General features: G+C 38.8%; 1 protein-coding gene across 1 annotated transcript in view; it reads right to left on the bottom strand.

Moving 5' to 3' along the window:
• Positions 1–15,315, bottom strand: part of LRP2 (LDL receptor related protein 2) — a 140,800-nt gene that overhangs the window by 60,826 nt on the left and 64,659 nt on the right. The window contains exons 32-39 of the mRNA XM_064166097.1: positions 13,176–13,304; positions 10,752–10,918; positions 7,156–7,299; positions 5,113–5,222; positions 2,068–2,245; positions 1,505–1,718; positions 436–675; positions 116–304 (exon numbers count right to left, since the gene is read on the bottom strand). Coding sequence (XP_064022167.1) covers positions 116–304; positions 436–675; positions 1,505–1,718; positions 2,068–2,245; positions 5,113–5,222; positions 7,156–7,299; positions 10,752–10,918; positions 13,176–13,304 — 1,371 coding nt within the window. The remainder of the gene's footprint in view (positions 1–115; positions 305–435; positions 676–1,504; positions 1,719–2,067; positions 2,246–5,112; positions 5,223–7,155; positions 7,300–10,751; positions 10,919–13,175; positions 13,305–15,315) is intronic.

Raw genomic sequence — 15,315 nt, 5'->3', positions numbered from 1 at the left:
GTGTCATCTACAAAGGACTTCCATTCAAAATAGTTCCACTAGGATTGCTTTCTGTTACTCTGAAAATTTTCCAGTCTGTAAAGCATGACATTCCCCTAAATTCAGCTGCGCTTACCTGCTACCCAGTCAATCGCAATGCCACGGATCCCATTTCGTCCTATTCCGTTTGTAATAACATTTCTAAAATAAGAACCATCAGGTTTAATTCTACGTATTGCATTCTGAGAAGAGACTGTACTACTGAAGTCACACCAGTAAATGAAACCAGAAGGCATGTGAACGTCCACGTGAAGCACGTTTCGCCCTGAAATATTTTGAGAAGTGATAACTCATTATCTTTGACATAAACCAACTTAAAACATCTGCTAAGCCAGCAAGAAATGCCAAAATAGTAAGCACTCTAAGATTTTTTTTCATATAAATATATCCACATACCTCTTCCAGCCAGTGGTACCATGGCTTCAGAGTGATCATTTGTCTCTAAACTAAATCCTTTGATTGCAGAAAGCATAGAAACAACTACAAATGAACTGTATGGGGAACAGGTTCTGTTATCATGATTTAGCTGAAAGCCAGTAGCACAGGCACAGGAGAATAATCCACCAGGTCTGGGCAGGCAAAGCTGCTGGCAAACTCCAATGTTATTACTGCAGCCATTTGAGGAACCAGCAGAATCTGGGAAAGACACACATGGCAAGCCATAAAAATCTGAGCTGTATCGTCACAAACTGCCACAGGTATGTTAATCAAATTCTATGCCTGCAGAGTGTTAAAAACCAGTTGACAAAAATTAACTGTACATTTTAGCAATGGATTTGCAGGTTTCTTGTCATCTAAATTCAACCAGGTTGGAAGAGACCTCCAAGATCACCCAGTCACACATCACTTCTATTTCCATGGCCAAACACACTGTAGTGAAAAACCTTCTCTTGCACTGTAAATAGTGTCAACTACCATGCTGGATCACAACATGCAGAGAGAGTTAGCCAACATGGGAGACAGCATAACCACACCTTCACCAGCAGAAGCATTTACATCGTGAACTGATGTGAAGAGCCTCCAAGATAGATCTGAGCCTAGCTTCGCTTGTACAAAACCCAAGAAAAATACTTGCTAAGTCTATTGAGTGCAGAGTGTTCTGTATCCATAAGAGATGTGGGAGTTTTCTGTATCTTTGAGGATAGAAATGCTAAACTGCAATAATAATGTAGTGCCACTTCTTCGGGTCAGCTAAGATCAATCAAGGCAAAGAATCAGACTAAAAAAAAGGCCAGAGTAACAACATTTGTTTAGCCAAAATCACATTGGAAATATTTTAACAGAACTGCATGTGTCAATTGATGGCAGAATATCTTTTTGCCAAAACTAAGGAAAACATTTCTGATGCTTCCCAAAAGCTTAATTAAACCACTTCCTTTGAAAGAGAGAGGCATTCTGCCTCCAAGGGAAGTTTTGCATTTTCACACGTTGGATATCCCAGAATATCCCTTTAGCAAGTACTTACTGTCTCTGTAATACACACGTAGACACTTCAGTCTTGGGATGTTATCCCTCAATACCACTTTGTTTGCTCCAGTGGACTTGTCAACTCGTTCAATAACTTCATAATCTCTATCAGTATAGTACAGAAATGTACCATACACAGCAATTCCCCACGGATGAGAAAGATGAACCACCAGAGTCACACGACTTGTGCCATCCACATTGCCTTTCTCAATCTAAGAAATCAATTTAAAGCTTAATATTAAATTTCATATAATAAAATAAAAGATTGATGTTACAATACAAAATTACAATGCAACACATGGAATTAATTCCTCTTCAGGCATGAGAGTTTTTGTGTAGGAAGGAAAGGGTCAGCAGAATGCCACTAATGACTTATGGGTTTTCATTCCAATTCATCACATATCTTTTAGTGGTAATTAGTAACAACAGTTACTCATATTTTACTTGACTATGCAATTCTCAGTTACATGAGTAAACTGAAGAAACTGAATTATTCAGGTAACCAAAAAGCAGAGATGGATGAAAAACTAATAAATAAACTAATTTTAAAGTATCTCCTACCACTCCTGTGCTTGTGACAGCCCAGTACAACTTCTGTTCCTTAATGTCAATAGTAATGAACTCTACATGGTCGAGGTTGCCAGTGAAGAGGGTCTGTATGCCTGATCCATCCATGTTTGCACTGGCAATCTTTGCTGGGATTCCACTGTCAGTTCCCTGGTCTGTCCAGTACAGCTTCCTGCAATGCATTATGACATCTGTTAAAAATGTTGGAAACAGAGACCAAAGGATCAGAGCCACTTGAATATATGCTTAAATGCATCTTCGTTAGCCAAATCCTTCTAGCACATACTGAACAGAGACTACTTTGAACAAGGTAGGTGTGGTAGTTTGGGTGTTACCCACACCCCCACACCTTGGAAATCACCCAGACTAGACTCAGCTGGCTCTGAAAATTGAATGAAGCTTTATATTTACAGCTTAGCACAATATACAAGCAGATATTTACAGTATATAGAGTTATATACAGAAATATACAAGGGAAAAGGTAATACAGAAACACAACTCCCCTCCCAGAAACTTGAGTACCCAAGAGGGGCTCCCGACTGCCCTTCCACCTTCTCCCACCCCTCTACCTTACAACCAGATGTTGCCTTGTGGCCCAAAGAAGAATGGAGGGTCAGCCGGGGGGGGGTTAGGAAGCAGGTGGATTAATCAGAGAGATGGAGGGTGAGGTTAGAGAGAAAAATGCAGCCCAGAGCTCAGGCAGTGCTCGAATGCCTTATCTGTGTTTATACTTTTGCTCTTATACATCTCAGCAAGCCTATGTGTGGAGTAGACATCACCATTGTTTCTCTTTCACAGCCTGTGATCTAATCCTTCTCACCAAAACATTCTAGCTGGCTTCAAACTAGCACAGTAGGTTCAGACTGGGCATGAAGAGGAAGTTGTTCAGCATGAGAGTGGTGAGAGCCTGGAGTGGGTTGCCCAGGGAGGTGGTTGAGGCCCCATCCCTGGAGGTGTTTAAGGCCAGGCTCTGGCCAGCCTGATCTAGGGTAGGGTGTCCATGCCCATGGCAGGGTGGGGGTTGGAACTAGATGATCCTTGTGGTCCCTTCCAACCCTGACAGATTCTATGATTCTATGGCTGCAATGAAAAAGAGCTCATTTGAAAAATAAGAAAAAAAAATGGTTCCCTTGAAAGAGATGTGGTGAATAGCCCTAAAGGGCATAAAAATTGGCTTTAGCATGTCCTGTCTCCTTTACCTGCCCGTCTGCATTGCAGCCAGAGGCAGGAAAACAGAACAAAAGAAACCCAAGCAACTTAGTTTCTTTGCCTGCGAGGGGTTTCAGGGGAACCTCGCCCCATTCTATGGAAGACAACAGCCTGTGGGTTCTTGCATTTCTGTGTCTACTCGGGTGATTCTGTGGTCAATGAGACTATTAGCCTTGGCCATTACCCTATAAATTGGGGGTGAACAGGGAAAAGGTGCTGGAGTGTTCATTCATTCCTCGCTGATCTGCCACTCGCCTGCCCGTCGCCTCAGCCAGCAGTGGATTTTCACTTTGCAGCCCACGTGGAGTTTGCTATGGGACTTCTGTTGGTTATTTTCCTGCCTATGTTTTGGGCCACGGACTTGAGGACTAGTGAGTATTCTCCATTCTTTGTTCAAGTTGCTAAAGGGTTTTAATCAGTCTCACAAGCAGCAAAGTAAGCCGCTGGACTATCAAAGACATTTTCTGAAATCAGTCAAAATTCCATTGTGCACTGACAGTCTGTGACACAGTTCTGCTAACCACATCCAAGAACTTGTGTGGAGAGTTGAAAATAAGTTTGGAGGAATTATTTTGGGTTTGTTAATAAATAGTTCATAATTTGCAAACCTGCCTCGTTGCACTTTACTCCAAACTCAGATTTCAACTAGTCCCATTTACAACAAGAGAAAAATGTCTATTTCTCTTTAAAAAGAATGCAATACCTGTTAAATAATTTTTAGAAATCCATAACCTCTTCTGTACCATCCCACAATACCATCATCCTGTAAACTCAGTATTAGGGCTATAATGAGAAAGCAGGACAATAATCATAGCTCTGTTTCACAGATGTTGACAAAGTTTCAGCAGGGAGTTTGCCTCCGATTTCTAATTAAAAATACACATTTAAAAAGAAAAAAAATGTATATCAAACAAACTTCCACTAGCTGGCTCTGAGAAATATGTGCACTGCAAGTTGTGCCAGGGGAGGTCTAGGCTGGATGTTAGGAGGATGTTCTTGACAGAGTGATTGGCATTGGAATGGGCTGCCCAGGGAGGCGGTGGAGTCACCATCCCTGGAGGTGTTCAAGAAAACACCAGACGAGGCACTTGCTGCCATGGTCCAGTTGATTGGATAGGGCTGGGTGCAAGGTTGGCCTGGATGATCTTGGAGGTCTCTTCCAACCTGGTTGATTCTATGATTCTATGCTCTGGCCTCAGCTGCAGAACACCCAGCATAAAGCAGCAGCCAGACTCCCAACAAGGAACAAAAATCTAGGCACCAATTCATCTGAAAGCCTCCCAAGTTGCCAGCAGAACTGTGTCTTTACAAATATGGTCCTACGAAACACTGGATTGCAATTTTGCTTAGCCTGTTGGGAAAAAGCAAATTGCAGCTGGTTTTGGTGAAAACAGAAAAATCATATTTAGTGCTATGCTATTTAACATGTTATGAACTTCCCATGTAATGTTTCTTTCTACAATAAATAGGCCTCAAAACAGACATGACAAGCTATTATAATAAAGATTTTAGAGGTCTCTTGAGTCTGTGCTCTCTTTTTTTTTTTTAGTCTGTGTTCCCATGTGTTCTGAGTTCTTTTGTCCACAATTGTAATATTCTGAGATTCTTTTTCTTTTAAAAAAAGAACTATTTAAGTACATACACAATTCATGAAGCCACATAATTACGTTCTAGGGCTTAAAAAGAGTAAAAAATTCTGCACAAATATGATTAAAAACAAAAGAAAAAAAAAATGTTACATCTAGGGTGGAAGCTGAAGACCCTAAACGTGAAGAAAACTGTAGAGAATATAGTTAATGTGCAAAGACAATGGCAGTTTTGGAAATTTACCCTCTTGCTGGATCAACTGTCAAACCAATTGGTGTGCCAGCTCCCACAGAGGTGCCATCATTGGTAATCAGTGTTTTTCTGTACGTTACATCACTATGCAGCTTCAAAACCTAGGCAGACATTGAACACATCAAAGCATTTAATATAAAGCTTGGGATAGATTTTCATATTAAAGGAAGGAAGATTAAATCTGCAGGGGCATGAAATCGTGGAAGGCTCTTTCCTATACTGAAGAAAAAGCACATTTTTCTGTACTCTGAACATCCCCCTTCTATAGCATGCACCCCTCAGATGAGCTGTTTGCAGCTTAGGATCTGTTAAATGAGCATCCTAGGTATAAAAGTATTTAATCTCTTTTCAAGACATTCCATAATGTCTTGAAAGTATTACAGGTCAAATGGTTTGATACATGATGATTTAGAAAGTATTTTACTTTATGTATTTAATTTTTACTTTATTTAAATTTTAATTTAAGTAAAATAAATAAAGTAATAATTACTTTATTTCAATTTGAATTAAGTAAATGTACTTAATTTACATTTTTTATTTATTTAAATCAGTTGCCTTTTAATTTAATAGCATGCATTTATAATTTGGGACAAGGACATCAATGATTGGGCTTATTCACAGTATTACTATATATAAGTATAAAAGTACTTAATCTTTCAGCTTCCATAATATCTTGAAAGTATTACAGGTCAAATGGTTTGATAGATGATGATTTAGAAAGTATTTTACTTTATGTATTTAATTTTTACTTTATTTAAATTTTAATTTAAGTAAAATAAATAAAGTAATAATTACTTTATTTCAATTTAAATTAAGTAAATGTACTTAATTTACATTTTATTTATTTAAATTAGTTGCCTTTTAATTTAATAGCATGCATTTATAATTTGGGACATGGACATCAATGATTGGGCTTATTCACAGTATTAATATATATAAGTATAAAAGTACTTAATCTTTCAGCTTCCATAATGTCTTGAAAGTATTACAGGTCAAATGGTTTGATAGATGATGATTTAGAAAGTATTTTATTTTATTTATTTAAGTTAGTTGCCTTTTAATTTAATAGCATGTACTTATAATTTGGGGAAAGGGCATCAATGATTGGGCTTATTTACAGTATTACTATGTATAAGTATAAAAGTACTTAATCTTTCAGCTTCCATAATGACTTGAAAGTATTACAGGTCAAATGGTTTGATACATGATGATTTAGAAAGTATTTTATTTATTTAAATTAGTTGCCTATTAATTTAATAGCATGCATTTATATTTTGGGACAAGGACATCAGTGTATTTGGCTTATTCACAGTATTACTATGAGTATAAAAGTATTTAATCTTTCAGCTTCCATAATGTCTTGAAAGTATTACAGGTCAAATGGTTTGATGGATGATGGTTTAGAAAGTATTTTACTTTATTTATTTAAACTAGTTGCCTTTTAATTTAACAGCATGCATTTATAATTTGGAACAAGGACATTAATGACTGGGCTTATTCACAGTATCACTATATTACATATTGCTTACTCTCTATTTCCTTATGCTAAATGGCAATTTTATCCTTCACATGCCATCAGACTGATAGTCTCCAGAAAGCTACACAGTATTACATCAGAGCATTTGGAAGTGGATCTTACTGCATTTGATGGCAATGTTGCTTTACTATCAGAGGCACTGCAGTGGGATCACTGATTTGAAGCAAGAACCATAACAAGAACATGGTCACTCCACTGATCAGAGAGGTTGTATGTCAAACCACAGAAGTCTAATGACTTAAAGAGGATGGAGAGGGGGGATTTAAAAAACAAAATAATCTATGAACAAATAAGTTCCCAGAATATACTGCTTTCAGTCTTTTTGACTATGCTCAAAATCAGGTTTATCAACATGAAGTATTCTTCTAGACTGCTTGCATTTTAAATTAAATCTCATTTCATTTTTTCACTGTAGAATTATTACTAATTTTAATCTGTACTCATAAAAGTGAAAAATCCAGGCTCTTATTTTCCAGTTCTCACTCTTAAACAATTACCTCAATCGACTGTGTCCCTGGGTTACTATAATACAGGTTTGCAGATATCCAGTCCAATGCTAGACCAATAGGAGCACCAATAACAGCAGCTGGAGCAAAAACTGTCCTATTGGCTCCATCTGACCTCACTCTGTGAATTTCACCCTTGAAAAAAACAATAACAGAAGTGTAAAAATGCCAGGAACAGAAAAAGCTGCTTTATTCCAACGTCACATAACAATTCTTTCTTAGCAAGATGAAAGTCCAGTAAGGAAAAATGTATCTGCATACACTCTGTGCACAAACATGGCAGAAATATTATTGTACATCATCATGATCCAGTGTCAACCAAACAAATCCTGATTGATAGAAATAAAATTACTATATTTTATGAGGTTGAATTGTATATAGTTAAACTCTATACATTAACATCTTTTTAATTTGTATTTCATTATCAGAAGATTTTACCAGGATACCTCAGTTAACCATCTTGAATACACCTGAAATCTATCAAAGAAAACCAACATTTTCTCCATGCATATATATTTAGGAACCTGATTTTTAGTAAGTTTATGTTGTGGTAGGTTTGGATAGGCCAAAATGGGCTTATATGTGTCCTGGCCTTTCCAGACATGTTTTTATGCTCTACCAGACTTCTGCTGTGGGGAGAAGCAACCGTGGGAAAGAAGACAAAGAACCTGGAGCTACTGAGTTTAAGGACACTGGCTTGTCCAGACATGTTCCCCTGCTCCCCCTCCTTCTGTGCTGGGGGAAGCAATCACAGGGCAGGAAAATGAAAGCTCTGGTTTCACCTAATATGGTTAAACTTGGAAAAGTGCCATTCTGATTGGCTAATCTTTGTCCAAAGGCCCATTGGCCTCAGGCTGCATTGATAAAAAGAGGATGAGCAAGTAACACACCGTGCTCTCACTGTATTCATGCCTGCTGCTGCTGCCACCATCGGTGGTTTTGCTGCTTCATTGCATCCTGAACTGCCTGTAAACTCCACTGCCTTGAGTTTACCAGGAACAGGCTCTAAACACCTGCACATGATTGGCCTGCATAGCCAGCATGACATTGTACATAGCACTGCATCCTGTCTGCCCCTCTGCAAGACTTCTGCTGAACCAGGAATCAAGAGAGACCAGGTCAGAGACTATGCTATAGACTCCCAACTTCCTGAGAAACGAGTCTGGGGAAACGTCCAAAGCCTCTAATGGCTTTGAGACCACCAAGAGCAACTCCTCCTTTGCGAGTCAATGCTTAAAGCCTCTTGTAATTCACTAAATGCCTTCTGCTATATGCAGAAAGGAGTTTCCTGCATCCCTCTCGTGGATAAGGGATGTAATTAACTGCAAGCAGTACATCGACCACAAGAACCTTCTCTTCCAGTATAATGTTTGCATTTGCTAGTTACCTCTAAAAGTGCTTTAGTTTTGCCTGTTGCCTGTGTGTATAAGCACCCAAATTGTGTGTTTCAAACCTTGTAAATAGGTTTTCTGGTGAGATTTAATGTTAATATACCATGTTCATAATTACTAACAATCTCTGTCTGGATATCAAAATTAATACAGGTTATTACATTTTAATAATTCATCACAGCTTAGTAGCATGAATAGAGACTAAGATTATCTGTGCAGGTTTCTTTATAGGAGTAGCTCTAGAAATTATAGCTTATGATTTGCAGATTCTATTCTATGTTATTAGCTACAGTGTGTGATGCTAAAGTATCATATAAACAAGCACTGCACAGACAAGCCAGATAAAGGTCTGAAGGGGCTCCTCTAGCTGCCTTCCTGAGCTTTCTTCAGATTGTCAGTTTTACAAGAGTTCTGCAGAAGTCCTGAATATGAATATTTCACAACTGGTATTAATGCACATCTGAAATACTAGCAGCTATCATACATTATTAAGCCTCTTGCAGAAGAGGTCAGGAGGTTTAGGGGAGGTGTGAGCCAGTGCTGAAATCTCTTTCTCTCTCTTCAGTAATTACTTCACTCTCCACTGATGCAGACATGCTGCTTCTTCCCTGAGAGGGACACTCTGTGGTGCAGGCTTCCAGGCAAGGTAGCACTCAGAGCCACCACTCTAGTTCTTCACTGAGGCAACATGTACAATAGGTCTATTCTATTAGTATACTGTGTGAATATCTCAGAGCAGAACTGAAAATAGTGTGTCAGAAAGGAATCAACATGTATCAGATGGCAAAAATCTGAATAAGATCTCCAGGATAAATTTACTGCTGGCTTATATAGGTAGAATTTGTTAGACAGCAGCAGAGTGTTGCTTGCTGAATCCATATAATGTAGAGCTATTGACAGCTTAACCTGTTCCTGAATTTCTAGGCCTATAGAAAAAAAGTAGGAAAGTGGAATACCTGTTGGTGTTGTATAAATTCTGCTTTGAGAGCCTGGTGGATGTCGAATATTTACAACAGTGATTATGACAGGCATTTTAAAGACAAGATTTCTCCTGTCAACTACTGACATTCACAATCAATAAACTAGGAATCATGACAGCTAACGATAAAAATAGTGCCTAAGTGGGTTTTTTTTCAAGCAGAAGAGAGAGAAGACTGACCTCTGCTTCCTGATTTTGCTTCAGACAGGATGAACAAGCTCAACTGAGCTGTAACTACAGCTTCAATTGCTGCCAAGACTGGCAATGAAATTACAGCTACAAACTATGCATATGTTTACAAATCAAACTCAAACACACAATGTATGGAGCTAAAACAGGATATTAAGGAGAGGACTTAAGGTAATGCTATTAAGGAAATAGGCAAATAAGCTTCTTTCACTAGAAACCAGAGAAATATCTTTTCTTCAGTGAATGAGCTTTGACTGATATAGGTGTCTCAGGTCTATTTGGGAGCAACAGGCCTGCAGGTCAGGGGTACAGACAGAGAGCACAGTCCATAGTCACATTTCTCAGGTTGGAGCTCAATACCTAACTAAACCAGAGAATTTACTCAGATACTGCCTGCAGAGGCATCTGGTGTTTCACTTGCCAGCTCTAGTAATGGGTATATCACCCATGACTTCCTAAGAACTGTGCTAAGAACCCTTCTAAATCTCAGCTCCATCTGCTGGCTGACATCTCTCCAGAACACTTTTTCAGACTGCACAGAGAGTCAAATGGATTCCTGAATATTTATTTAGTTCCTTGGGGAAAGATTTACTTAAATAGGCCTATTTAAATACTTCATGGGAACTCAGCATTCTAATTTTAAAAGGATAACTGATTAAATAAATAATTCCTTCACGAGCACACTGAAAAGGCTTTAAAATTAGAGATTATGAAGAAAGAAAATTAACTTCAAACCTGTAAGAGAAATGGATTGGAAAACAAACAAAACCAACACCAAAAAACCCCTTAACCCTTGTGTGGGTAAAAGTTTCCAAGTGTGAATACATATTGCTGAATTAGCATTTTCCTACCACATACTGCTGAGTTAGCACTTTCCTACCACATCCATCTCACAAGTGGCCACATATCACCACCAAACAAAATACAACAACTCTTGCATGCAATGCTAATATATTTCAATCAAAACCATCATCTTAAAACAAAAATGCCTATTTTAGGACATATTTTGAGCACAAATACTAACTTACCGGATTTTCAACCCAATAAATCATCTGTTCAGAGTCATCAAAGTCAACATCAACACCATTTTGAACTCCTGCTATTGGAACCATTGCATCATTTGTCTTCTCCTCAGGATTGAGAGAAATCCCATAAATTATATTATCTCTTACAGCAATAAGGAAAGGGTGTTCAACTGCAAAAACAGACAATGCAACTCAGAGCTGCTTCTGATTAAGAAAACAACATTATAATAAATTTTGCTTCTCCCATCCAAAATTCCCCTGATGTTGAGATCGGCTGAATGTTACAAGTGATGTTTTGTAAGCATTTACCTACAAGTTTGTACCCTTACTATAAGTGGGGTTACCTTTTATTTTAATTGTAACATAAAAAGTCTCAGCACAGTGCTATCACGGTGCATGTGCAAACCAAATCTGAGAAGGAGGGAGAAATAAGGCAGGATCAGACATTCCCGGCCAAGGGAAGATGTATGTTCATGCAGCTGCTCTAAGCAGCTTTCACAAATCTCTGATATCTGGAATCAGCATGCCAGAGTCCTGAGGGCTCTCCAGGACATGCCTGAGAGTGATTCTAACGCCTACTGAACAGGGCTCACAAGCTAAGTACAATGTCAAGCCCTACACAAGTCCCATGAGGGGTGGCTGAGGGAGCTGGGGTTGTTTAGCCTGGAGAAGAGGAGGCTCGGGGTGACCTCATTGCTGTCTACAACTACCTGAAGGGAGGCTGTAGCCAGGTGGGGGTTGGTCTCTTCTGCCAGTCAACCAGCAATAGAACAAGGGAACAGTCTCAAGTTGTGCCAGGGGAGGCATAGGGTGGAAGTTCTTCCCAGAGAGAGTGATTTGCCATTGGAATGGGCTGCCAGGGGAGGTGGTGGAGTCACAGTCCTTGGAGGTGTTCAAGAAAAACCTGGATGGGGTACTTAGTGCCGTGGTCTAGTTCATTGGATAGGGCTGTGAGGTACATTGGACTGGATGACCTTGGAGGTCTCTTCCAACATAGTAGACTCAGACTGCATGCGAGGAGGAAGTTGTTAAGCATGAGAGTGGTAAGACCCTAGAATGGGTTGCCCAGGGAGGTGGTTGAGGCCTTATCCCTCGAGGCATTTAAGGCCAGGCTGGATGAGGCTGTGGCCAGCCTGATCTAGAGTAGGGTGTCCCTGCCCATGGCAGGGGGATTGGAACTAGATCATCCTTGTGGTCCCTCCCAACCCTGACTGATTCTATGATCTGTACAAATGATGAAAAAACTAATAATGAATGCTTCATCCAACACAGTTAACCTGATCAATTTGCCAGTCACAAACTGCCTGCCAGTAATTTGAATTTTGGAGGTTCTTTTGTTGTTTTTTTTTCTAATGAATAGGCTAAATTGTTACAAATCACTGTCCAAAAAAAGGTCAGTGGTACTTCTTGATATGAAGGGTTTTTTTGGAAAAGTTACTGCTGCTACAGCTGCATGACCTCTAGCATCTCTAGTTTCAGGCTGAGTTTTTAGACCTCCTGCTTTTGGCATATTAATTTTTTTACACTAGGGACAGAAAATGCCCAAACTATGAAGATTTGATCCAAATTTCAGAATTTGTTCAGACACAAAATTTGTTCAGAAGAGAAAGATGAGAAACCAGGAGAGTATTTCTCCTGATTATGGGACATCCAAAGATCAATGACTTACATCTTAGCAAAATACATGCTGAGAATGTGATAGTCCCTTGAAATATATTCAATGGGCCACATACTAGAGATCAAAAACTACTGATGCTATTTATCCTTAAGGACAAAAATAGCATAAAATGGGCATAAACTGGGAAAAGACGATTTGAACAGAAAATTAGAAGGTTTGCCAACATCAAAATTATAAGATACAACTTTTAAGGGCAAGCAATCAAATTAATCATGAACAGGAGCTTCACTGGTGAGAAAGAACATACAAGATTGTAGTCAAGGGCAAGAAGAAAAGAGACTTGAGTGACCAAGAAAGTCTCTTCTACTCATGCATCCTGGCATTCTTACAATTGCAAGTCTTAGGAACAGGTTTCCAGCTGGGCATTTGTAACAAAAAGGACAACATGCTTTCAGTGCATGCCTTCATTTTAAACTGACACTAAGCTCCTTCCAGATGTATTCCAGCAGCAAAACTTGCAACGTATTGGGAAGTTTTAAAATGTCATTTCTTTAAAGTGCTAAGAAAAGAACTGAGCTCATCCATTTTTCCCAACTGAAGCATCTGACTGAGTTCTTCACAGAATCTGTTGCCAAATATTTAGGACAAATACATTCCATGCACCTTAAATGAAGCCTGCCTAGACTGTCCCTAAACTTTGATTTCATGAGCAGCAGCCCAGAGACCTGAAGTACGTGTTTTGCCTGACAGAAGGAATTTGACAGTGTCAAGGCTTTTTTTCCCCTCAACTTTCATTATGACTGAAGTACCTCTCATGCAGTTTCTGTTATCAGGAGAAAGCATCCATCCTGAAGGACAAGCACAGGAAAAAAAAAGTGGTCCAGCTGAAGAAAGCAAGCAGAGGTGGCTACAGGGAGATGATGCACAGGAATTGATATCTAAAATAAATAAATAAATAAAGGTATTAGCAACTGTAACTGTATGAGTGACAGGACAGAATGTCCAGTCATATTGCTACTGATCATATCAAACCAGCACTAAATCAGTTTTGTTATTTCCTTACAATTAAAATATTATTTCCAAGAACTGAAAGCCATATAATACACTCATAACAGGATATGTTTTTTCATGTAAAATCATGGCTAACTTGGATAACAAGTTAACTGTGGCACAGCAATGTGCCCTTGTGGCCAAGAAGGCCAATGAGATCTTGGGGTGTATTAGGAAGAGTGTCTTGAATACTGTGTTCAGTTTTGGGAATACTGTATTCAGTTTTGGGCTCCCCAGTTTAAGAGGGACAGGGATCTGCTGGAGAGGGTCCAGCGGAGGGCCAGGAGGGCATGGCTTATGAGGAGAGTCTGAGGGACCTGGGGCTTTTTAGTCTGCAAAAGAGAAGACTGAGAGGGGATTTGATAAATATCGAGGGCTGGCCAGGAGGAGGGGGACAGGCTCTGCTCACTTGCTCCCTGTGATAGGGCAAAGGAGCAATGGGTGTAAATTGCAGCAAAAGAGGTTTTGCCTCAACACCAGGGGGAATTTCTTTACTGAAAGGGTCACAGACACTGGAACATGCTCCCCAGAGAGGTTGTGGGGTCTCTCTGAAGATGTTCAAGGTCTGTCTGCATGTGTTCTTCTGTGATCTGTGCTATATTGTGTGGTCCTGCTGTGGCAGTGAGGTTGGACTCAATGATCTCCTTGGGTCCTTTCCAACCCCTAGCATCCTGTGATCCTGTAACACCATTAGCACAGTAATCTTTCAATTCTTTTGCATCATAGAACGTCTTTAGATTCCATTTTACACTTTTCTTAACTGCACCAGGACACCTGTTGGATTTGCAGTCTTTGTTCATCATAACCTTTTTTTTTAATTGGGGTTTAAATTAATTACTGAAGCTTCTTGGGGAAATCTGAAGAGATAAAATAGTTGTCTACATCTCGTTCAAAGGTAGTGGGAATTCAGTGAATAATTTCTTGCATCGCTTTGAAATTGTCAATCTAGGGTTGTGAAATGCAAAAAAAAAAATCAGTGAAAGGTCTCCACTGACTGCTGTTATTGATGTTTAACCATTTAGATCCCTAGCACAAACTTGCTGCTACAGAGAATGTTTCAGGATGAGTCACCTTCATAAAACCCAAGAATTAGATTTTGAGCGCATCCTTAGCAATGGCATCAGGCTTTACTTTCAGATGCTTGGAATTTCCAGGAAATGATGCAGATGTTCCTAATACAAAAACTATTTTTTATATTAGGACATGTTATTTAACATATTAGGACATAAGTTTATAACACATTAATGTGCTATTAACATATATATTTATATATGTTAATAACATATCAACAAGACCAGAATAAAACAAGAGCACAAACTCAAAACTCAAACTGTAAGAAAATAATTCTTCTCATCAGTGTAACAAATCCAAACTCTGCTTGGTGTAAGATCCAATGATTTACAAAAAAGCAGAGTGAAATGCTGTTTAATACTGCAGCTGGAATTCCAATTAGCAAGTAATTTCTTCATTTCTAAACTTGCTATTTTGCAAGTGTTTTATTCTTTTCTTCTCTGTCCAGACACATAGAGCACAATAGAACAATCTTAAATGAAAAATCTTAAAAGGTACTAATCTATTAAAATTAAGGAAAATGAACTATTTTCTCCACTAACAATAGAAATATTTTAAATCTTAGGTTGTAAAACAGATCTTCTTAAACCACAACTACGATGACTGAACAATTTGCAGTGAGAGTGTTAAGTAGATCTGAACATTGTAACCTGATTCAGGAAAGTTTTGTTCCAGAACAAATACAGCACTGAAATTACAAGCTAAGCTCCTTACTCAGATGCAAGTCTTTACTCTCCCCAGTATGAAAGTGTTTGAGGAAAGTTAAAAATCAAGTCATTTTAACATCTATTAATCAGAAATACTCCATATGCAAAAAATATAGCAGAA

The sequence above is a fragment of the Pogoniulus pusillus genome, chromosome 2 (assembly GCF_015220805.1).
Source record: "Pogoniulus pusillus isolate bPogPus1 chromosome 2, bPogPus1.pri, whole genome shotgun sequence".
In the NCBI taxonomy this organism is placed as follows: Eukaryota; Metazoa; Chordata; class Aves; order Piciformes; family Lybiidae; genus Pogoniulus; species Pogoniulus pusillus.
The sequence above is the reverse complement of the archived record's forward strand: the minus strand, read 5'-3'. Positions and strand labels throughout refer to the sequence as shown.